The sequence below is a fragment of the Dufourea novaeangliae genome, unplaced genomic scaffold (assembly GCF_001272555.1).
Source record: "Dufourea novaeangliae isolate 0120121106 unplaced genomic scaffold, ASM127255v1 scaffold54, whole genome shotgun sequence".
NCBI classification, from domain to species: domain Eukaryota; kingdom Metazoa; phylum Arthropoda; class Insecta; order Hymenoptera; family Halictidae; genus Dufourea; species Dufourea novaeangliae.
In genome coordinates, this window is record NW_015373944.1 from 2,527,617 (window position 1) to 2,551,395 (window position 23,779).

Here is a 23,779-nt window from a genome sequence, read left to right on the forward strand (position 1 = left end):
CGGTGGTTTCGCCCGATGGACGGAAAGAACGTGTCGCCGTAACCGAATTTAGGTATGACCGAGAGTCGATACGGCTCCACGGGGTTCCGGATCGTCCGGATCGAGACGCGGCGGAAATTTCTGTCGAAGTTATTCACGCGCACGAGACACGTTCACAGGGCTATTCGATCGAAACGGTAAGATCTTTTGGGCAACGAGCTGCGAATAAGCGACGCGTTTTCGTGTACACGTTCCTCGACAGGGAATGGAGCATTCCTACAGACGTGACAAACCGAGGCGCGAATATCAGCGGCCAGAGCCAGACAGAAGGATAGGCGGAGGACCGAAAAGCCAGGTGCGACATTGTCCTTCTTGCTTCCATCCTCTGGAGGGGTTGAAGCATTCATCTGGCATACCAAGGTAATGTCCTATCGTATTATTACCCTGTTTAGGGTAAACTTTCACTTTGCCGGACCAAAAATTATATATTGACTTTTTATTATACCTCCTGGTAGTATCACTAGGATATCTAGTCGGTGGTAGTATTGACTTAATGGAATCTGAAAATGTAGGTTTTAAGTTTAGGAATACACCGGTTCGATTATTATGCGCATGTAAAACTAAGTATTTTTAGCGTACTTTACAGGTTAGGTTAACGCCAACAAATAGGATCTAATCAACAAAGAAACAGTATTTTGCTTTGAATAACTGGCTCTTCTTTGCAAGCACATTTGAATTATCCCGCCAAAATGGCCGCCACCCACGTGCATCTCTTTAAAAGCGGTGACACCACTCACTAGACGAATTATGAATACAAACTATTATATAGAATATTAGACATGTAAAACTATTGTATTGAGGTATAGTGTATTATATAGAAGTCTGTGATACAAACCAATATGCCGTTAAACTAGCCTGTAAAGTACGGTAAAAGTGTTTGGTTTTAATACGCATAACTTTTGAACCGGTGGATTACGAAACTTAAAACTTGCATTTTAGACTCCACTCGTTGAATACTACCACCCAGATAGCACACAGACAAAAATTATCATCCCCGTTACATAGGGTGTAAAAATTCTTGCGTTATACTTTTTAGGTGTTCCAACAATGTGTACGAGGTTCTGAACACTTACGAGAACGATTATCTGATGCATCCGAGGAATCAAACGGCGAACACGTTGCAGAACGACGATCTGTACACCGGTCACGTGACATCGAAACCTCATCATTACTCGCGAATGAGACACCCTAGCGGTCATCGGCGGCAACGACGGAATGACCAGCAGGTTTTAATGCGCGACACCGCCGCCGACAGTTATTGCCCATTGTTTATGGAGAACGGATGCAGGAGAGACTTGCACAAGCTGTACTGTGAAGTAACGATCGAACAATGGATCCAGTAGAATACGGGTGTTCGATACGGAAATTTCGATTCGTAAAAATCGATGGTTGACGATTGTCTTTGAAACGATAAATAACAATATATCAAGGGGTCAATCTACTTTTTCGGCCGTCAAAGTAGAATGATCGTTTAAGGGGGTATCCCCACTCGGAGGCTTCATTTTTAATCGATTTTTAGACCTAAGAATTAACGGACCAAGAAACTTGTAGTTTTTCGTAGAAGCTTGGTCACATTTCAAAAAAGCACAGTGAAATTTGTGTGCAATTATCTTTTATATTAACAAAGTCATTAGATGCTTTTTGCATCGTATCCCTCTGAGCGGCTGCCACGATTTCCGTTGTTATATTCGTCGGAAAAATATAAATATCAATAATTCCCGATACCAAATCTTAAGAGGCCCTTTTCCAACGCCATTTTTCCCCTAGCGGAAGCCACGTTTGCACGTCAAGTGTACAACCGAAAATATTAATTTAATGTTTCAGTAACTAAATTCAGTAATTAAATTAAAATATAAATTTTATATTTATAATATGGATTTCGTTTCGCGTGGTAGATCATGTCGGAAGCGGTGGAGGACTCTGATATAGAAAGCGAGATTCAGACGAGAACAACGAAGGATTGGCGGAACTCGAGGCAACACGGGAAGAACGAGCCGGAAGACAAGAACATTCGACAGTGGCGGAACCGCGATCAGGAGAATCTGCGCCGTATGAAACTGGATCTCGATGTGTCCCGAGACGACGGTCGAAAGTACGGGGATCCAGGAATGGACGACCTGGAGGAAAAACGACCAAAGATGAAACTTTGCAACGATGTAAACTTACTCGAAGCGTTTCGGGATAAACTTCCGCAAAAATCACCCAGACCTCTAACCAATTCTAAACGACATGTTTTTCTTGAACTGTCTCCAACCAACTATGAACGATTTTTTGTTTCTTGATCTGTCTCGAAGTAACTCTGAAAGACTTTTTTTTCTAATCAGATAGAGAGATTTTATACATGGTACTTCGTACGAAAAAGTTCAGATTTTTGGGAAAATTACGGTACGTTTTTCAATCTTTCTTTGTTAATAACTTTTTAATAACCAATGATCCGGTGGTTTAAACCTTTTGTAGGTTGAGGGACCTTGATAACAAACATCAAGGTCAGGGTCATCGGGTGTGGGTGCTTTTCGGAAGTTCATCTGTGTTTTGCATCAATGTGTTCGCAAAGAAAGGGATCTTTGGTTACATACGTACTTTCTGTAAGCTTCGGGAATACACTCTTGAAATGCATCCCTTTCTCAGGAGAGCATCTGATATTCTACGACGGATGTTTCCAAAGTTTTGGGAATTCCGATCTGGTTGAATACTGCGGGGGTAATGACTGACGATTTCAGGTACAGATAGAGGTCCTGATAGATTTTTCCAACGTCGTTGTACAGATATGTTTTTAAGTGTTAATTTTGCAACTATGGAAGAAATCGTAAGTTCTGAAAGAGCCATTATTTTCTTAAAAATTAATTTTAAATGAATCGCTACCTAGGACTTACTCCAACATCTACCCTATTCGCCTGATCAGAGACACAACATCTATCAAACTATTGCCAAAATTGAAAAAATACTAAAACCCCGAGAAAGTTTGTTCAGATCGTCTAAAAAAACTAGTTTCGCCCTGGGACAAGTGCGTACCGTTAAACGGACATTATACTGAAAAGATTACAATGTAATATGGACGACAAAATGAATAAAATGAACGATTTATAACACAATTCCCAGAACTTTGGAGACACACCCCTCGTATAAAATTTCCACCTGCACAACGAAGCTGTATCGTTTCGTATTGTTCGTGTAGTCGTTGCTCGGGACAATGATGTCTGATAATTCCGATTATACGAAGGAGAGAGAGTCTCAGAGGCAAGAAACGGAGACGTTACACAGCCAGAGACGACGGAAAGATTCGACCGTTCGAAAAAGTGTCGAATGCAAAGGCGAGGATGAGTCGACGAATCGGGAGGAGATCAAGGACGACGCTCGTTGCGAGATCGTCGTCAAGGACGATGAACAGGAGACCGTGATCAGGAAGAATATTTACGCCGGTGGTGATCTGAATCTGTGCGCGACGAAAAGTCAAATCCTTGGTTTGATCGACAAGGCCCTTAGCAACGGATTCGGCTCGTCGACGGATCAGGCAAAGGTTCAAAGGTCGAAGTCGATAAAGTATTTTTAACACTAACCGTACCGACCGCCGGTCAACGACCGGTTTTAAATACGGTACAAATAGGTATATAAAAGTCTCGATATGGTTAGTGTTAAACGGCGTAGGTAGAGGAAAGAATGATAATCGATTGAATTTTCAGAGTGTCGACTCGAACCGAACGTTAACGAAAGAGATCTACATAGAGATCAGACGGGCGTTGCAGGGCGATTTCTGCGAGTCCCTCGAGGACGTGCTGACCAATCGTGGTTTCAGCCAGGAGTGTATACAGCAACTGAAGATGCTCCGGTCCGAGCAAATGAATCACATTCGGGACATGTTCAGGAAGCTGTGCAAGCTCCAGAAACTGTTGGACTCGTACTCGCCGAGACAGTCGTCGATGTCCACGTCGCAAATGCATCCGAGCGCGGTCAAGCAACGTGTCGTCGAGGAACGACAGCAACATGACGAGAAATAAGGGGGTCCTTGGAACCGATTGGCTTTCCCGACAACGGGATCCTCGTAACTGTATCGTCCGAATAATATAACAGCTCGAGGCTGCGACGGCGGGGACGTCCACTCTGCAAAAACGTTTATAGTTAACGGCTTTTCTTTTTCTTTTTTTTTTATACACTGTATTTTCTAGCGATTTTAACACGAGGCTCGAAAAAGCGCACGGTAACAAAAACGAACACAGCATGAAATAAAATAAATATATATTTCCTAATATAAGTAAAGAAATAAATACTTTCACAGCGTTTACCATGTTGCTCGGAATCTGTAAGATTCTTATCGATCGTCTCTACGGACAATCGACTGGTCAACTACTCGGAGACGTTCATTGCCGTCTTCTTTTGTGACTTTTGTTTTTAGTCTATCGTTTCCTTGGTTCGACAGAACTTTTCTCGCATCAGAATCATCTTGATCGCCACAATTATTGTAAATTGTAACCTGTTCATGGGGCCCTTCCCTCCACTGTTGCCAGAACTGACCCCCTCGAAACACTTGTGTTTTGTAGAGTTCAGTAGTCTTATCTCGGATGGAGTAATGCGATTAATGGTACTAATCCGCGGCAACGTAATTAAGCACGTATACGCAAATATTCAGGGTGTCTCAAAATAGCTTGGACTCCCGAAAACGAGGGGTTCCTGGGATGATTTGAAACAACTTTTTCCTTAGCAAAAATGTTATCCGAGGCTTCATTAACGAGATATTAACGAAAACCCCCGACCAATCAGAGCTCGGCTGGCAGACACGCACTCTGATTGGTCGGATTTTTTAGTTAATATCTCGTTAACGAAGCCTCGGATAATATTATCGTTAAGGAAAAAGTTGTTTTAAATCACCCGAGGAACTCCTCATTTCCGGGAGTCGAAGATATTTTGGGACTCCGTGTACATTTGTATTAAATGTTTTGTGTATATTTATTCATATAATGACGTCGTCACGGATTAGTACCAATAAGCACCACACGATGTGCAGGGCGCACATGGCATGTTTACGCGAGACAAAACCCTTGGATCTCTAAAAAATTTCGCCAAGTTCCATGGTATGGAGGTGCTATCGCCAGCAACTCTGCACCCGACTATCGTAGACCCCCGGCATCAGTTGTCGTTCCATCGAGCGCGACTCGAAAATGTCGGTTCTGTTCTTGCTTAGAATCTCGTGTTGTCGGGCATCTTCACGAAATACGCGACCTTGTCCTCCGCTACTCTGTAATTGTGTATCCATCTGGATCCTTTCCTGAGGCTACCGTCGATCCCGTCCCTCCAGACCCCAGCGGGCAGATAGACCTCCCTCTGTCTGCTACCCGAATAAAGGACAGGCGCGACTATCAGCTCCTCCCCGACGGAGAATTCGTCGACGACCACATGACAGGCCGGATCCGCTGGATCGAGCATCCATAACGGTCTGATTATAGGCAGGCCTGTGTCCAGTGTTTCCTTCGCGTATTTCTTCAGCAACGGTGTCACTGTTTTCTGTCTGAGCGTGGTCAGCCTCTTGGCTATCTCGAGGACCGACTCGTCGGAGTATTTGCTGGGCAAATGGGTGAATCGTATCACCGGCAAGAACGTGGACAACTGCAGCCATCTGATATAAAGTTCCTTGTCCGGCAGACTGACCTCGAAATCATTGTCCGGATTATTGTCGGACATTGGCAGAGCCACGTCACCGCCCACCGCGCCAGGCATGATGAACGGATAACCGATCATACCGTATGTGAGCACGGTCGGGATCACAGTTTTGATGGCCTTCCACGAGGACGAGAACGGCGGCAGCGAGACGAAAACCGGGGCACGGGGCCTGGAAATCGCGCCGGAGACACCGATCACGGGGACAGAGCCCAGGATCGCTTTCGTAAACAGGGTCTTGTAATGATCCGGATTGGTCAACGGTTGCTCGCACTTGTAATAATGCGGCATGTCCTGGGCGGTGCCCAGATCGAGATAAAACGAGTCCACGTGGTACTTCATTATCAGACTCTCGAGCTTGGTGTGCAACCAAGGCAGGGTCTTGTTGTTTGTGATGTCTAGAACGCCCACGCTGTTCTCCAGTTTGTATCTGCGAATCATACGTCAAACGTAACACGATACACGGCCGTCGCACAGTGTTGTGATTACAGATGTTGGCTGGACAAAACTATTCTTTTTATATTTAGTCCAAAATATTCTAAATTGTAAACTAGTTATGAAATATTAATGAAATGTTATTGGTTTAAAAGGAAAAATAAATTGTGTATACTGACATTTTGATAGAGTAGAGTGTAAGTCTTTCAATCTTCACTATTGGAATTGCTTATAGAACTGATTTCTTCACCCGATGTATCTTCACATTTCCGCGTATAAAATTTGGATTAAAAAAGAAGATTTAAGACTATTCTAATACTTGTGACGAAAATCTTCGCATTTATCGTTGTTTATTGAATGCTTTCAATAAACAAATTAGTCTAAATAATACTACGTACTATCGTTGGGCGTTTTCCTCATAAATTTCAAATTTGAGGTTAATAATAGTAAATTCAGAAAATCAATTAATTTCCGATACCAAGTGGTAGGAGGCCTTTCCCCTACACCACTTTTTCCCCCAAGGGAAGACCGAATTCGCTCGTGAGGGTATCTACCTCCTCGGTGCTAATTGATTCTTGTCGATAAAACAGAAATGTTAGTTAATCCATCAAAATTCAGTTGTTCCTTATAGTCTAGATATAATAGAATATATTGAGTATGTACTCTTCTTTACGAAAATAAATTGTGTCTGGTCCAGCCCGTTAGCATCAATCGAAGCACCGTACTCCGTTTTGGTTTCATCTGTGGACATGGGCTACCCCGGTTTTCAGTCAGGGGGGGGGGGGCAATGTAATCTTTATCTTCTAAAGTAGTGCAAAAACCACTTTTTTCCGGGCAAGTGCCCCCCCCCCCTGGCTACGCCCATATCTATGGATGCCTGTTTACCTGGTCAACGCGGGTATCCTCGGGTCGCTTCCTCTCTCGGATATCAACAGCCTGTTGTTAACAGCGTCCCTGAAGTTTACAGACTCGGTGGATATGAACGGTTGTATGGTGAACACGATCCTGAAGCCTCTACGATGGATAATGTTGATCGTCTCCTCCATAGAGGGGAATCGTTCCTCGTCCAGCACAAAGTCACCCATGCTCGGCTGCCATTCCTCGCTCAGCAGTACGTGCCCCTGACGGAGGAAGCCGAGCGCAATCACGTCCTCGGTGTAATTATAAATCGCCGCCTCGTTTGTGGGCGCGATCTGCCACACGGGCTCGGAGAGTAACGAATGAACAGCGTGCAGCTCGTCCGGCTTCAGACCGTCCCATAACGATTTCTCCGCCATGGAGGAGTGAAGGTTCTTCATGTTGTCGGTCGCGCAGATCGTGTAGTTCAGTTGCGGCATAGGCGTCAGACGATTGATGTACGCGAACGCGTCGTGTTTCGCCTGGAGACAGAAGTCGTTCGTACGATTCGCGTTGATCGACACGTAAAGTGGGGTCGCCGGATCGACCAGTATCGTCGCGCCTTTCGAGTTCAGAAAGTATCGTTTCAGCACGTTTCCGAACGGATGCTTCGCGATGTCGCCGGTGATGAACGGGCTCAGATCGAGACGTCCACGTTCGAGGGGATATCGCATGTTCTGGACCTGCCCGGCACCGTACCAGTGTCCCCGTTTCGAGGACCAGTCGAAGCAATCGGTGGGATTGTAATTCGGGTTCAGACTCTGCCAGGTGACGTGGTAGCAATGCATGTCACCGTGTTCCGCGTGCGCCAGATAGAGACGCGTCTGTTGGAGCCACTCGAGGCAAACTGTGTCCTGCTTCTGATGATGGGGCAGACATGGGAACACACCGGTCTCTGCGGGTATACCCTCGCCTAGTCGCGCGGCGATCACTTCTGCGCCGGTGCTGCTGTACACGTGCATCACACGTTCGTTTTTATTGAATCTGCGGGAACACAAAGATACGGTAGAAAGATAGATTCCCCCTCAACTGCGTGTGTATCCTCCTTGGGCAGAGACAGGCAAACTTATTATTTGAATAAAGAGTTTCGGATAACGAATAAAAGATAAGGAAAAAGTGCCTCATCATTTTTGGATCGTTTGAACGTAGAAATACCTGTTTTTGTAATAAAATAAATACTTCTTCTTAAATGAGTCGACATTTGCCAGACGATTATTTAATCTTATTAATAGTTCGAAGCTCAGAACTACGCCCTTGGATACTGTAGCTTTTCACTATATGTATTATTCGAATAAAATTCTACCCAACTCTGGCGGTGGGTTTTGTTCGTTTACCTAAATTTGTCGAAGTAGGCTCGCTGGAGAACGTGCTGGGTGTAATAGATGTGCGCGAACCCGACGAGGAAGACCACGCAGAGGAACAGTATACCGACGAATGCTCGGAGTCTGAAAAAGATCGTGTGAAACGTGACATTATTTTTATTTTCCCTGTGTGGGTAGCATTGGGTTGAACGAAAAGTTTGCGTGCCTTTGGTGTGATTTTTGGGTACCACAACAATTTTACAAAGATATAGGTACAATGGGCTCTTACGATACTGCCACGGCCGGGGCTGTAGGGGAGTAAAATTCTCAAGTCAAGAGCCCTCTCAATGCTACGTTCTGCTGTCATATCCTGGGCCCCAGCGCCTGCGCAAGAGTTGGATCGTGCTGGTGGCGACGGCGTACGCAACGTGGCGGGAGAGAGCGAATTTGTGGCAATAGGCCAAACGGCAATATCGTAAGAGTCCACTGTACTAAACAAATTCGTGGAACGCTGGGAAAAAGTAACAGAAGATAATGAAAATTATGTCATTGATTAAATAAATCACTTTCTGTAGAAAACAATATAGTGGAATTTAATTAGAATAAACACGCAGGAACATTCCGTTGAACCCAATGCGGTAACTGGTGTTCAAATGAGGTAAAGACAGCCGTCCACTTGAGAGTATCTCGTACGAGTTGCTCTCTACAGTATTGTCAGGTTGTGTATCCATTTGAGAGTAGCTTCGAGAGTTTTTACTCTGAGATAGTCACTAGAACAAAATTCTCAGAATAGTATCCACTAGACTCTTATGTGTAGTAACTAGCGATTCGTCCGTGCCCGTCTGTTTTGCAGTTTGTTTTGAACTGAGCGTGATTAAATCAAAATTAAATCGAATCTTAATTACATCGTTAATTTTCTTTTTACATCAATTCTTCTTGCAGGACATTATGTTTCGTATTATGAAATCGTTTTGCTCGCTGCGAGTGACTGTCGGGTAGAATATTATTGACTGTCGCGAGTTGCTCTCGAGAGTATTTCTTTCTGGATCAAGATTTTTTGTGGCCGAAGGCTATCAGATTTTCGGGGGCCCCTTGGTTCAAAAGCGGTGGAGGATTTTTCTGAGATCGTTGATATTTCCCCCATTTACTCATATTTTGCATTAAAGAAATTATTATAAGTACTTTAAAATGTACACTTTGGAATACAATGATGTGTGTTTAAAAAAAGAGTTCAAGTTTTTTAAAAATAAATTCCGAAAGTACGTGTCTTTTTTCAAGCTCGCAGGTAAGCACAACCCCTTAACGCCAGTGAAATAATATGGATTTCTACCCTCCCTGTTTACAAGTTCAATTAAAAAATAGAAGTCTAGTATCTCACCGATAGTCCGCGTTCTGTCGCTTCTTGCTGCTGCGCATCGCCTGAGGAAGAGACAGCTGCAGCTTCTCCTTCAGTAAACTGCTGATGCTGTTCACGCTGGTGATGGTCGAGTTCGCGCTCTGCCCGCCCGGTAGCTCCAGCTGGTCTGTTCCTAACTTCTGATTCATCATCGGCGACACGCCTCTGGTTTTCCGTCGCGGAGGAGCTTGCAACGGAACCCTGGAATTGTTCGTATACGTCCATGAGAATAGACGAAGAACAACGAAATATATTCGTTCTTTTTTTCGTACCTTTGCAGCGACACAGCACTGCCTACGTCGTATCGCGGGATCATATTCCTGACTATTCAACTATTCCTGGATCATCGAGAACGACGGTCGAATCGCGACGAGAGAGATTTTTATGGATACGAAGCAAACAAATGCGCGGTAAGCTCAAAATCTCGAGAGCAAACGTCACCGTAATCTTCACCGTGGCATTATAAATCAAACGAACCACGGAGTGTAGCCAGCCGGTGGAGAATGGGATGGATGCAAGCGTCGAATCGGTCGGAGAAACGAAATAATACTAGAGTAGAATTAACTTTTTTTGGTTCATGGACGGAAACGTTACGCGAAGCTACAAGCTTAATGGCCAACCTGATGCCAACTGACTGTCGCCGATGATTGTGAGACGTGCACGCAGCGTGTGGCCTTATACACGCGATAACCCTCGGGCGATAGAAAGAAGGTCGAACCCGTGGACGATCCCCTTGGTGAAATTCCTTTATCGAAAAATAAACACGCGTGCGGTGTACCGTGCGTCGATAAAAATAAGCGGACAGAAGCGACAAGTGTAATTTCAGACGTGAAGGAATCGTGTTCAGGTACGACGAACGAAATTTTCTCCGGTCGAATAAGATCGGCGTGACTCAAATGTTTCCGTGCGATCGATAAAGTCTCTTGGAAGATCTTCCGAAAGTTCACGAAGTACAATTCTAGTGTGATAAAGAAGTATCGGGACTGGTCTAATAAAAATGATTAGTTCATTCGTCCAAAATTTCGTCCCCTTCGAAGTAATCCTCTGACACTGCAATACATTTGTGCCCGAAAGTGGAATATTACTTTTGAAAATAAAAGAAAAGTGTGTAAAAATGACATGATTTTATATTTGAATAAACCTTTGGATAAAAGTATTTTGCATAGAATGATTAAACAGGGGAAGAAAAAAGAAATTGGAAAGAATTGTTTTCATGTTGTCAGAGATTTAAGATCGGTTTTAGAGTACTCGGGGATCCTGATTTCGCGTTACATCTTCGTTTTAGCTAAATTGACTGCGATTTTCAAAATAATCAAAACTGTTGATATCTAACATTTGTGTCGATTTGATCTTGTGAAATTTGTTTACTTTGGGGTTAGTGATTTCCAAGGTAAAGAATAAAATAAGCGATTTTATTTTGTTTCAGACGTGAATCTTGTGGAAGTGATTATGTATTTATATATATTTTTGTTCGTAACTTTCAAATACGTTCTATGTAATTATCCTGTCTCTTCTTATAGCATTTCATAAATAAAATTAATTCAGAATCAATTCATAAATAAAATTAATTCAAAACATTTGAGACACATGTGTACTGTATCTCAAAAACTAGAGCCAATAAAAGAAAAATAATGGTATATTCAGGATCAATTAGAGATTCGTGTGTCTGGACCCCAGAGCCAGAGTATAATAAATCGCACTTACCAAACTTTAGAGGAGAGCAAACCAAAGGTGTACAAATTTTGGAATCCTTCGGTAAGAATTCAAAGAGAAACAATCGTTACCTTAGAACTATTAATAGACTTAAAACAATGGTGAACATTGCATTAAGTCTCCTGTGTAATGGACTTTACACTGTTTAGCTCGGAACAAAATACAGTGGACTCTTACGATAATGCCGCCTGGCATATTGCCACGCGAGGCATTTCTGCACACGTACTTTCACGCACGCAAATTGCGTACGCCGTTGCCACGAAGGGGCCTCTCGACGCATTGCCCTGTCCGAGAATTATACTCTTCTACAGCCCCGGCAATATCATAAGAGTCCATTGTATGGACTCAATATCAATAGTCACATATTATATTAAAAACTGAACAACTCAGAACGAAATAATTTTTACCATCAGAAAGGGTAACAAATTTGATACAAGAAATATGTAAAGTGTCATTATTTAGCTTTAGACAGTGGATTTAATACACTCTGGCTCTGGGATCCAAATAGGTATGTGTGTACTCACTTCGCCAGCTCTTCGTCGTTCGCTTCCTCCTCGGTCTCAGACCCGAGCGGGCTTCCATTTGGCGTCGAGCCGCTGTTGCTGAACGTCACGCTGCTACTGTCCTCGCTCTCCGATCTCGCGAACTTGGACGTGGTACCCTGCGTGACAATGTTCATTACTCACGCGATGAAACGTGCAACGTAGCGAGCCTGCTGCTGCCGAAACATCTTACAGCCCCACAAGCTCGGTTTCCCTCTTTATTAAAACGAAACGAGACGATTTCACGCACGATGGTAAACATCACGCAATCCTCGAGGAACACTCGATTATTTCATGTAACTCGGGGACCGAAGCCGCGAGAATTGGGATCAATTCTTTACTTAAAGGGTTACTTACCTTTCAGCTGTCAAATAAAAGGGAAAATTGAAAAATGTTTTTGTATATGCAGAATTATTGTTTATTACAAAATTCAACATATACATCTTATTATGTGTCATTTACTTAGTGATTTCTGAAAAATTGAGCTATATAGACATCAACAGAAGAAAATGCCTGTCACTTAAAGGCGTTTCATCCGAAATGCAGTGTTCAAAAAAATCGGTACCAGAAATATTGACAAAACTACTGAACCTATTTGGATCAAACTTTCTGGTAATATTCTTAAGACTAAAATCTAGTACTTGACGAAGCCAATTTTTGATTCCTGCATTTCTTCGTTTTTTAGTAACAACAGAAGCTGAAGATTTATGTCGGAAACTATAAGTTTATGTTCAAGCAGCCGCTATTTTGTAAAATATTAATATTTTCAAAATCGGCTTCGACAAGTACTAGTTCTTTTTGTTTACTTTAATATAAAATTTAAAAAAAACTTGTTTCGGATAAAAGCCCACAGAGATACATTTCGTACCGAAGCTGGTGTTCCGATGAAACGGGTTGTACAGTAGACTCTACCTATATTGCCACTGAACATATTGCCACGCGAGGCACTTCCCCTTCACACGTACTTTCGAGCACACAAATTGGCTCCCCCACCACGTTGCGAACGCTGGCGCACCAACACGACCCAGCTTTTGCGCAGGCGCTGAGGCCGAGGCTATGACGGTAGAACTTAGCATAGAGGGGGCTCTGAACTCATTGCCATTTTACTCCCCTACAGCCCCGACTATGGCAATATAGGTAGAGTCCACTATAATTAAATGGCAGCCATTTTCTTCTGTTGACATACATATAGCTCAATTTTTCAGAAATTACTAAAGAAATAACATATAACAACATGTATATGTTAAATTTTCAATAAACAATAATTCTGCATGTACAATAAAAATTGTTTAATTTTCCCTCTTACTTAACAGCTCGAAGGTATGCAACCCCTTAACGTTCCAGTAGAATGTCGTGACTATTCGGAACGGAAATCATTCTCGGCCTCGAATCGTTCCACACATATGGACCATACACGTTGTAGAATCTGATCAACGACGGAAGGCTCGAAACGGAGAACTTTCACGAAACAAACGTCACATTTTACGGCACTCTGGAATATCAGCGATTGCAAACGAACCTCCTCGATCACATCCAATTTCTCTTTCCCAACGGCGGCGAGCGCTCTTTCCAACGAGTAGATCGAGCTGTACCTGTGGTCCTTTTCATCCTTCTCGTTCATGGACAACAACGGTCTCCGTTCCTCCGTGTTTCTCATACGACGACGAACGTGCACGCGTCACTGGCTCACCGAAATCTTATCAAACCGATGTGTCTTTCTACCGTACGCACAGTGACGCGTCGTGCCCGAAAATAAAAAATGGCGGGAACGATGCGTGAACAGGTGGTAAACACACACTGTCGATTCGGCTTGACGACGGGGGACTCGATCTCTGGACCGGAATTTCTTTTCCGCTTACGGTGAAATATGGGGGCTGATAATTGCGTCGTAGTGAAACGGAGAAATGTTGCTGTTAATCACCGCGACACTAGTCGACGACTACCAGTCGATTATTCACAGTCAGGGATACGGGCCGTGGTGTTGTTGTTGTTCCGCGAGGATCGCGACGGCGTGTTCCGCGGGAAAGTTTCCACTAGACGTCGCGTGCAAAATAAACTAATGGTGATTTATCGCAGTGATCGCCGAATCACGATCCCGGTCGTGATTTAACTTCATTCACGACCGTGATTGCGATTTTTTTATCCTGAGTGAATTTGCTCACTGAGATCGTAAGTGCTTGATCTTTAAACAGAAAAACGTATTCAATATGATTTTACGATGAATTACATTACTATTTGTGTTTTTAAAACTCAGTTGAAGAAAAACAAGAAATTCTAAAAGAATGATTTGCTAGGTAACATGTAGATTATAGTTTATAATCATTAATTTATTCATTATTCTTCATTGTTTCTAATTATTCTTTCACTTTACAGGATATAATTCGAATTTTTGTTTCGATGTCGTTAATATAAAATATACAGGGTATGTGTCGCGTGTAAAGAACTGTTATTTTTCTCCACCAATCAGAAACGATCACGCAAAATCACGAATCACTGTGAAAAATCACTCATGATTCACAAGTAACAGTGCACGCCATCTCTAGTTTCCACTCTCACGGAAAGAAGCGGTTATTTTCGTTAGTGTGACGTCACAGGGAGCCAAATAGCAATTCTGGCGATGAATAATTAAAAACCGAATGTTTTTAGAATCGGAAAATTTCGGTTTTACTAGTCTTAGGTAGTCGGTGAGTATCTGCCCATTAGGTCCAGATTAAGATTTTTTGTGGCCCAGGGCTATCAGATTTTCGGAGGCTGTAAGGGTTGTTTCCTTTACAATTAGGGGGTAAAACATCACTATCGCAATTTTTTTGTAGATAAATAATGAAATAAATGAAAGATCTGTTTTGAAGGCTTTTATTGTATTGTTCCCATCTTATGGAGTATGAAACTGGAGCCTTATAGGTGATGTTTTTATTGAGGGTGGAGGCACTCCTGGGCTTGCAGCATAAGTACCGTAGATTTGGACTTAGAACAGAAACCTAAAATTTGTTATGATCTGTATGACATTAGCTACAGAAATACGTATGAATATTTTGGAATATTGATAGAAATGATGGGCATTCGAAGAAAGAGTTCCATTTTCAGTAAAGAAATTCCGTGATCAATTGTTTACAACAAAAAAAAAGGGTTTCAACAAATCGTAAAATCCGCAAGTACTTCTGCAGCCTATTTCATGTAGATTATAAAAAAATTTGGTTTTGTGTTCTAAGTCTAAGTCTACGGTATATTTATGCTGCAAGTCCCGGAGCATCTCCCAAAAGAAACAGTTTCCCCTGCAGGGCTCCAGCGGCGCCATATTGAAAAAAGAAAAATAGTTTCTTACACCTTAAGATGTGTACAGTAAAGGCCTTTAAACAGATCTTTCATTTACTTTATTATTTATCCACAAGAAATTATCAAAGTGACACTGTGTTTTAGGACCGCTACAATGGTTTTTTATCCCTTAAAGTCACGGCGATGTGTAACAGGCTCACTCTCTTTCTCACCTTTTGCCTGTCGATTCGTAGATTCTCCATTTCGTCCAAATTGCTCGGCATCGAGACGCTCGTTTTACGTATACGCGTGGCCACGATTCCTCTGGTCGGTTCAAGCCGCAGGAATCTTTCCTGTGTTCCGTCCTCGATCACTTCCGGCCCCGTATTCGCCGACGCAGGCACACTTCCGTTAGGTTCCGCCAGCTTCGGATCGTCTGGAAAATCGTTAACAATCGATATCCAGCGATTGTCACTCTCTGAACGGTTCACGAAAAATTGCCATTAGCAGTTAGCCGCCCTAAGTCTAAGCTTTTCAACAGCATCCATTTTATTTTCGAGAAATCGCGGGAAACTAGAGAAATTTAAATCTACCGATTTCGAAGAATTGGAATTCTCTAATGACGGTTTTATGGCTATACGATTGCTCTTATTTTATTCTTATTAAACTACTGTTATGTATCATTTTTAATCAATTATTTATGAGAGATACGCAACAAAAAGAAGCTCATAAAACCATTATCCTATAAAAACAAGTATTCTTTATTCTTATCCCCAAGAGAGTTCATTTTTATTACAAAAAGAATCTATTTCATAATTTTTAATCAGTTTCCCTTTAAAATCACTGCTGCCATATGCGTACATTATACTCTATACTGTCTGCTAACAATTTGATTTCATACCATACTGTACTATTTTCATCACCCAGAAAGGTGATTTCCATTTTTGTCGTGGAATTTTCGTTCCGGCCCACGATGCGGTGGCGTTATCGTCGATATTACTTTGTTTCAAACTATTCATTTATATAACCTCGACCTATAGAAACACGTAAACGAATTTATATTCGTGAAACGGAACTGAGCAGATTCCCCGGGAAATTCGAACGTTTCAAGCATGTGCGACTGTCTGCCGGAAAAGGACACTGACGGCGGCGATCGAGCTGGACCGGAAACCGTGACGCTTTTTAAGAAATGCCAGAGATCCGATCGTTCAACGAAAGATATAGCCGGACGATCGAACTGCGACACGATTTCGGACAAGGACGACTGGGAGCCCGTCGATTCATCGCTGTCTGTTCTAGGGGCGGCGATATGCTGCGGTACCAAAGCATCTAAGACTTGCAGTGGCACATCTAGCGACACGAGAACGGTATACACTCGTTAAATTTATACAGGGTGATCCACCAAAAGCCGAAAACTTAAATATCTACTTGGCTGGAAAGTTATGAAAATACGTTTCGGTACAGAGTTGCACCGTTTGATGGGCGTAATGTGCTGACAGGTAATTCAGTTTTTTTTTTTAGAGATATCAAGGTCATCGATATTTTTTAAATAGGTTCACATATTTCTGCTGCGATAGTGTTATAGCCCATGGAAGAACAAATTCAACAATGTAAGAATGTTGACCTTTGACTGACTTTCACTCTAGAAAAATCGAATTTTTGATGGGTAGGAGAGAAATCTCAGTTTTAGCCGTTACAATTGAAGTGATGTATCTTTGAAAAATTTACGAATATGAAACGGTGAACTTTTTATTATTAATATTAAAACTCTCCTTGAATCATGTTATATTAGCTAAAGAAATTTTCGATCGAACAGCTAGCAGTAGAATAATCTAAGCTAAACACGTTTCGTGGTCCACCCTGTATAGCACAGTGTCCGAAAATACGTGCAAGTCCTTAAAATAGACGATTCTTAGGTCGATTTGAAACAACTTTCTCCTTACCGAAAAAGTTCTCCACGGCTTCGTTACTGAGATATTAACGAAAAACCCCGACCAATCAGAGCGCGAGTCTGCCGGCTGAGCTCTCGCGGTAGCACGTCGCCAACGTTACAGACTCGCGCTCTGATTGGTCAGGGTTTTTCGTTAATATCTCGTTACCAAAGCTTTGGAGAACATTTTCGCTAAGGAAAAAGTTGTTTCAAATCACCACAGGAATCACCACTTTCAAGGACTTACAACTATTTTGGGAGAACCTGTATATTATAATTATATGTATTCTCTAATAATAGTAATGTTCAGTTATTGGTGTATCCATCAACCACTAAAAAATTGTTAGATTTATAGTTTCACGACATGTCTCACGACTGTACTTGATTTCTATGCAATAATTCGCCGCCTATTTCTAGCCTAAGATCTTTACCGTGTAACGATCGACAGTACAAATTCGTCAGTCCGCGAGAATGCGAGTGTCTTCTCGGCGAAGACGAGGAGGAGCCCTGGGAGCCCCCGATATTGTCCTTCGAGCCGTGCGTCTACGAGGAAGAGGTCGAGGAACGTCCGGACATCGAGTGCACCTTGGCAATTATAAAACCGGAAGCGGTGGTCTATAGACGAGAAATCGAGAGACGGATCTTCGAAGAGGGCTTCGAGATCTATCAAACACGGTGGTTGCAACTCACGCCAGAACAGGTGTCGGAATTCTACTCGGACAAGTACGGACAGTTGAATTTCGCGCATCTAGTCGCTTACATGGCGTCCGGCCCCTTAGTGGTTCACGTTCTGGCGAAACGTCACGGTATAGACGAATGGAGATCGCTTATGGGACCGACCAAGGTACCGAGATAAACATTTCTCCCTTGGAAAATGAGTCGGACATTATTTAGAAAGCTGCAGCCATTTTTTTTTAAATATAGGGTGAACCACGAATCACAAAAATATTTTTATCAGGTACAGCATGGTTTCAAGAGAGCTTTAACGTGATTATAGCAAATTTTTTGTAAACTCTTTTTTTTTCATGATTTTTCAAGTTCACCTTCAATTTTTTGCAAATACCCCTATAATTTTTTTACGCCTATCTGTTAGAGGATTTTAAGACGAATTCAGTAAGTATCATAACATAACACGTATTACTTTTTTTTTCATCTGGGTCAAGAAAAGAGTAAAGAAATATTCGAACTGTAATATTATAAAGAGTATCGTATGCTACGCCATTGTACGCGTTCCGATGTTGAGCTCTTGCCTACTGTTTGTAAAGATTTCGTTCTATACATTGGAACACATCTAATAATACCTACTGATCAGGATTCGTGGTTCACCCTGTATATTGTAGAAATCAACATATTGAATAACTTTTTCGCAAAAACCTCGGAAACTAAAGCCCGAGCGCGGCGGTGACATAAAAGGAAAATAGTTGTTTAAAATGTAAATTTCTACAACATATTGAAGAATCATCGAAATCCAAGATGGCAACTGTTTTCCATATAATTACGCATGTTATCTCACGACGCACACGACTATTGTTGTGCAGGTCACAGAAGCCCGTTTATATTATCCCGACAGTATCAGAGCGAGATTTGGCCGTAGGGGGGAGGATTTCAAAAACGCAGTTCACGGAAGCTGTTCGAGAGACGATGCAGAAAGGGAGATTCACTTCTTCTTCCCCGAGTGTGAGTAACTCCGTGAAATTCTACATAAACTGTGGCCCAAAAATGTGGTGATTTTTCGTCTGTATTTGGTCCCAGGATTTTCGGAACTAAATTTCGTGTCGAATGATACCTTATGGTGAGACATCGATCGCAACAAATTTTCAAATCGAGCTGGCAATTTGTTTCCAAAATATGGCAGGTCAAAGAAGTTAAGTTTATTAACGCGTTATTCTATATACGCTTCGATGCACGGACTTTTATGTCACTCTGATAATTTAAAAAATTGTTAAGGGGTTTTGCTGATTGCTAACAACGAATCTGAACTTAGATTTTCGGAATTCACAATGGCCGATTCAATATGGTGGACGGTATACAGGGTGTAACAAAAGTGTTGTAGGTCTCTGAAATGGATCACTCGTGATGTGATTTGGAACAAGTTTTTCCTTAGCAAAAAAGTTATTCGAGTCTCTGTTGATGAGATATTAACGAAAAACCTCGACCAATCAGAGCTCGGCCAGTAGACTTGCGCTTTGAACATTTTGTTGTGATTCATAAGGTCATCATTTGGCACGAAATTCAGTTCCAAAATCGTGGGTAACCAAAACCGGATAATTTTTTGGGTCACTCTTTCATGCACGTCCAATAGAACGTTTCATTTCAGTTATAGTCGAACCTCTCCTGAAAGATGAATCGGCAATCGATTACCTGGAGGAAGTAGTCAATCCTGTCCTCGTAGAAGGTTTATCCATGGTAAGGCGGCGCAACGTGAACTATTTTTCTCGATGGAATCGACTAACAAAAGAAATGTGTAACCGTCGCAGTGTTGTAAAGTGAAGCCAGCCGATCCTGTATTATGGCTAGCTAACTGGCTGATTCTGAACAATCCTAACAAACCCAAGCTACCGCAAGATCTCGCCATGATTCCGACATAAGTATACACAGGGTGAGTCAATAAGAACAACGATCTACAATAACTCGTTAATTATTAATTGTATCAAAAAAAGTTTTAACAAATTATGTAGCATTTTAAGGGATCCATCGAATGGATACAATTTAATTCTTTATATCTTACTTTTTTTAGATATCTAGAAGACCTTGATATCTAAAAAAATAAAAATCAAATTGCATCCATGCGATGCGTCCCTTAGACTGTTATACATATATTCATTAAAACCCTTTTTGATAGAACTAATACGTACTGAGTAATTTTAAATAGTAGTTCTTATTAACTCACCATGTATACAGGATGATCAATTTAAAGTGAACACGCAATTAACTCCTAAACTATTTGTTATAGAAAAGAAATGTTTCAAGCAAAGCTTACTTTGTTTCAAACAGGACATCTTACGGTGGTTAGAAATCTTGTCAAGGTGGACGTGCCTTCGAGATTACAAGGTAGCCTTAGGTTTTTAAAACTAGAATCATATGTTTCTGGAACACCAACATATTATACATCCACGAATTTGCTATGAAATGGGCTATACGTCGATATAAATAAAAACATACGATTCCATTAACAAAAACAAAGGTCACCTTGAAACGTCCACCTAGATAATATTTATGACCACCACAAGATGTGCCCCATGAAACCAAGTAAGCTTTGCTTGAAATATTTTCCACCACAACGAATACTTCATGAGACAATTACGCGTATCACTTCAAGTGGGTCACCCTGTATATTAAATTATTCGTTGCGCAACATGACGAATTATCCTCACCTACTGTGTCCCTTTTCTTCGGAGATTCGCATCTGCGACATAACGCGCGTCTGCTCGATCTTCTCTGCACGCCAGACAGAATGGGACTGTACCTTCAAGCAAAATATAAACAGACATGGGATTGTTAATCGCAAAGAAATTGTCCACAAAGAATGTATTTATAACGTACGAATAAAATAAATGCAGTACCTCGATGTCACCAGGTTTTGTACAACGTTCACCAATTCCTTGTCCTCGAATGATCCCAGACCAATTGGATCCACTTCCTTCGTCGACTCGCAATCCCGTTTCTCCTCGATCACCTCCGGATCCTCGACACTTTTCTGTTCCTGAATTATATTATCGTCCTCGTATTGACTTACGACAACCCTTGGGAGGCGAATGGTTCTCGTTGGGTAGAGATTAGTTTTTCCATTCACGCGGTTTACCCCCGACGACGAGCCCCAGGTAGAACTCCTAAATCGAACGAAAACGTTAAAATTTCCCAGAAAGGAAGATTATAGAGTAAATTACCCAATTACAGATGGTGTCCGTATTATGGATGGTTAAATATATTTCTATGAATTAAAAATACTATATTTATACAACATGTGAAATAATATTTTTTAACGAAGTTCAGTTCTGTTTTTATTCCGAGGAATTAAAACATTTTCAATTTACACTCTTCGATTTATTAAGTTTCGTATTGTAATATTGAATCTGACAATTCGGTCGTGATTCTTCGAGCAGTCTAAACGAAAGTGCTAAGTCTCACATGCGCGAAAGTAAAGATAAATAATATAGTTTTATGGAATAAAATAAAATGAAAAAAATATATATATATATTGTTGCGGCGTACTCGCGATAAGCTCACGACTGCTCTTCGGTAAATCGATACCGCGAAGCTCGTTGGAAAGATGGTGTGATGGTGTGTGGTAATATGTATTTTAACACTAGACCTACCAAGCAAGTCAAAATGACTTGTCAATACACTCTTACAACGACGATTAAATTCTTACGATGATACATTTTCTCAGACCTTTTGCACCTTTTATTACGATGTGACAGTGAAGAAGTTACTCAATTTCTAAATTTCTAAATTTTCAAAAGTTTTTCACGTTTATCCACCGATCGAAGCAAATATGCGTTTATCGTCGATAGTTCTAGTGTTAAATGATTGACACAACTTAGTAACACACTCGGACTTTAATATAAACTTAAAAATGCGATGTATGTGTGTACTGGTTGTGTTCTGACTGATTCATGTGTTGACGGTTGAATGTGTTCTGGTGAATGAGTGAAAGTATAGATGCTTACTGGAACGATTGACTCGTGATTGGTGGAAAATGTAGAATTTTGGTTGGTGTAGGTGGTTCGAGAGGTGGTAGTATGAGTTGGAAAAAGTGGGGTTTGGTGTATCTAATGTTTCTTGGATTCCTGGAAGTAAGCGCCGAAATATAATGAACGGTCTTAAGGACCGTAAATGTTTTGCACGTGATGTGCAGCTGTCCAGGTATCCCTGTTTATGACGGTTTGGTGACCGTGTCGACGGCCCAAGACTTAAGACACGAAGAGTTTGTATTACGACCATCGCCTACCAAATAAAATAATTTTAATTAACTACTAAAGTACGTTATATATATATATATACGTACTTTAGTAGTTAATTAAAATTATTCTTAAAATGCCTTTTAATTCAACGATTACCGCGAAAAATTTGGAAAATTATGGGTGGCCCTAATTTTTTGGTCAGGGATTGTATATGAATATACAGGGTGTCCCAACTAATTCTGTCGCCCTTAATTATTCTCTTGTTTGTCACGGTACAAAAACATGGTTCGGGAGAAAGTTAGTGTATTTTAGGGGGTAAATTAGGCTATGAGATTGAAGGTATCTAAAGGTCGTATCTTCTAAGATTTTTTAAACGGAATGCCTTATTTCTTTGTATGCCATTACAAAGAGGAGATCAATACGTATCCAACAATATATCACACTATGGGGTGTCAAAACTTTCAACATACATTAAATACCCAACTTAATTTGTCCCTCGGTGTCAAATAGACCCAGTGGTAAAAATTAATACAATCAAGTGATAAGTAGTTAAATTTTCAAATTCTTTAACTAAAAATCTCAAAGCTTCAGCTAAATATATCTAGACATGACAAAATAACGTCATTTCTTAGGAACAAAAATAATAAATAATGCGATTATAACGTTTATTTTGTTTCTGGAATTCATTTTCTGTATCATTTCAAGGTCATAGTATGGCCTAACCCCTCAACGCCTACCATTTAATGGAAATAAAAGAAGTGAAAACTGTAAAACAACACAGAAACATTTGTTTCTGCGTTCTCTAGATCTTTATACCTGGGCCGTTCCTCGTTCTCGAAACGCACTCTGGCGACTGATCCGACCCTGTACTCGCAATCGAAATCATCGCACGTGATTTCCGGCGCGGCGACGATTAATCCATTGCCGTCCGGAATTGTCTGATCGTCCCGGAGGCCGTAGCTTCGCCTCGAGCTTCTCGCCTCGTTGGCAGACTTCTTTCTGGTTGGTTTCTGCGGTGTTTCCGGCGAGCTGAATCCAACGTCAACCGGTGATCTAACTCGCGAAACATTCGAAAAAAATTCATATCTTTCAACACGCATATACGCAGTAACGACCACGGAATGGGTCAGCGGAATAGTCTTGACACGGTTCTCTGAACGTCGTCACGTGATATTAAATTTCCTCAAGATTCTTCCATTCCGTATTTAACATTACGTTGAATGTTGAAAAATGAAACGTTACCAAGCTTTTCGTAACGGCCGAAATATTCTACAACGATATTCTATCGAAAGGTTTTTTTTTTTTTTGCAAAGTCTGACCGAACCCAGTTCGTGTGTAACTTCAAAGACCTGATCGTAGGTTTTTGGTTCTGCAACGTGGTCTCGCTATTTAACACCCTGTTTACGGGACGCGTCGGTTGGACGCAATTTCGAATGTCTACTAACCTCGAAATGCTCTATGCTGTATACTTCCCTCTACGGATACGCGTCAATTTGTTTTGTCTTTTTATTTCAAGAAAATCTGCGGTTCCGCGTTGACCCGTGTTCATCGAGATAAATAGGTACACTAACGAGCAACCTCGGCTTCCTCTATAGGAAAATTCCTCTATCGGTATCGAGAATTACAGAAATTTATGTTAAATTAACGTTCGATTTAATATTTATTCCAGTACTTGAAATAAATTTACCAAGCGGTAGGTCCTTCTCTTACGCCACTTTTTT

General features: G+C 41.4%; 3 protein-coding genes across 4 annotated transcripts; 2 read left to right on the forward strand and 1 right to left on the reverse strand.

The window, feature by feature from the left end:
- Positions 1 to 1,154: 1,154 nt before the first annotated feature.
- LOC107185950 lies at positions 1,155 to 4,724 on the forward strand (the record flags this gene model as incomplete). The annotated part of the gene is made up of 5 exons (XM_015573727.1): positions 1,155 to 1,355; positions 1,935 to 2,284; positions 2,594 to 2,624; positions 3,215 to 3,556; positions 3,720 to 4,724. Coding segments are annotated over 5 exons (1,239 nt in total), but the record flags the coding sequence as incomplete, so codon positions are not given.
- Positions 4,725 to 4,913: 189 nt separating this feature from the next.
- On the reverse strand, positions 4,914 to 22,946 carry LOC107185959 (uncharacterized family 31 glucosidase KIAA1161). 2 transcript variants are annotated; one of them, XM_015573736.1, is made up of 9 exons: positions 22,875 to 22,946; positions 20,718 to 20,984; positions 20,529 to 20,620; positions 15,458 to 15,660; positions 11,955 to 12,091; positions 9,700 to 9,918; positions 8,355 to 8,465; positions 7,009 to 8,004; positions 4,914 to 6,118 (listed from the first exon to the last, which is right to left on the reverse strand). In XM_015573736.1, exons 4-9 carry the CDS (start codon positions 15,506 to 15,508, stop codon positions 5,212 to 5,214), a joined length of 2,421 nt encoding a protein of 806 aa, XP_015429222.1. In that variant the 5' UTR covers positions 15,509 to 15,660; positions 20,529 to 20,620; positions 20,718 to 20,984; positions 22,875 to 22,946; the 3' UTR covers positions 4,914 to 5,211. The 2 variants fall into 2 exon arrangements, with proteins under 2 accessions (XP_015429222.1, XP_015429221.1); XM_015573735.1 differs by lacking the exons at positions 15,458 to 15,660; positions 20,529 to 20,620; positions 20,718 to 20,984; positions 22,875 to 22,946 and adding an exon at positions 13,492 to 13,963.
- LOC107185960 (nucleoside diphosphate kinase homolog 5-like) lies at positions 16,337 to 19,742 on the forward strand. The gene is given in 5 exon segments (XM_015573737.1): positions 16,337 to 16,591; positions 17,603 to 17,998; positions 18,693 to 18,831; positions 19,391 to 19,621; positions 19,624 to 19,742. Coding segments are annotated over 5 exon segments (1,140 nt in total).
- Positions 22,947 to 23,779: the final 833 nt, after the last annotated feature.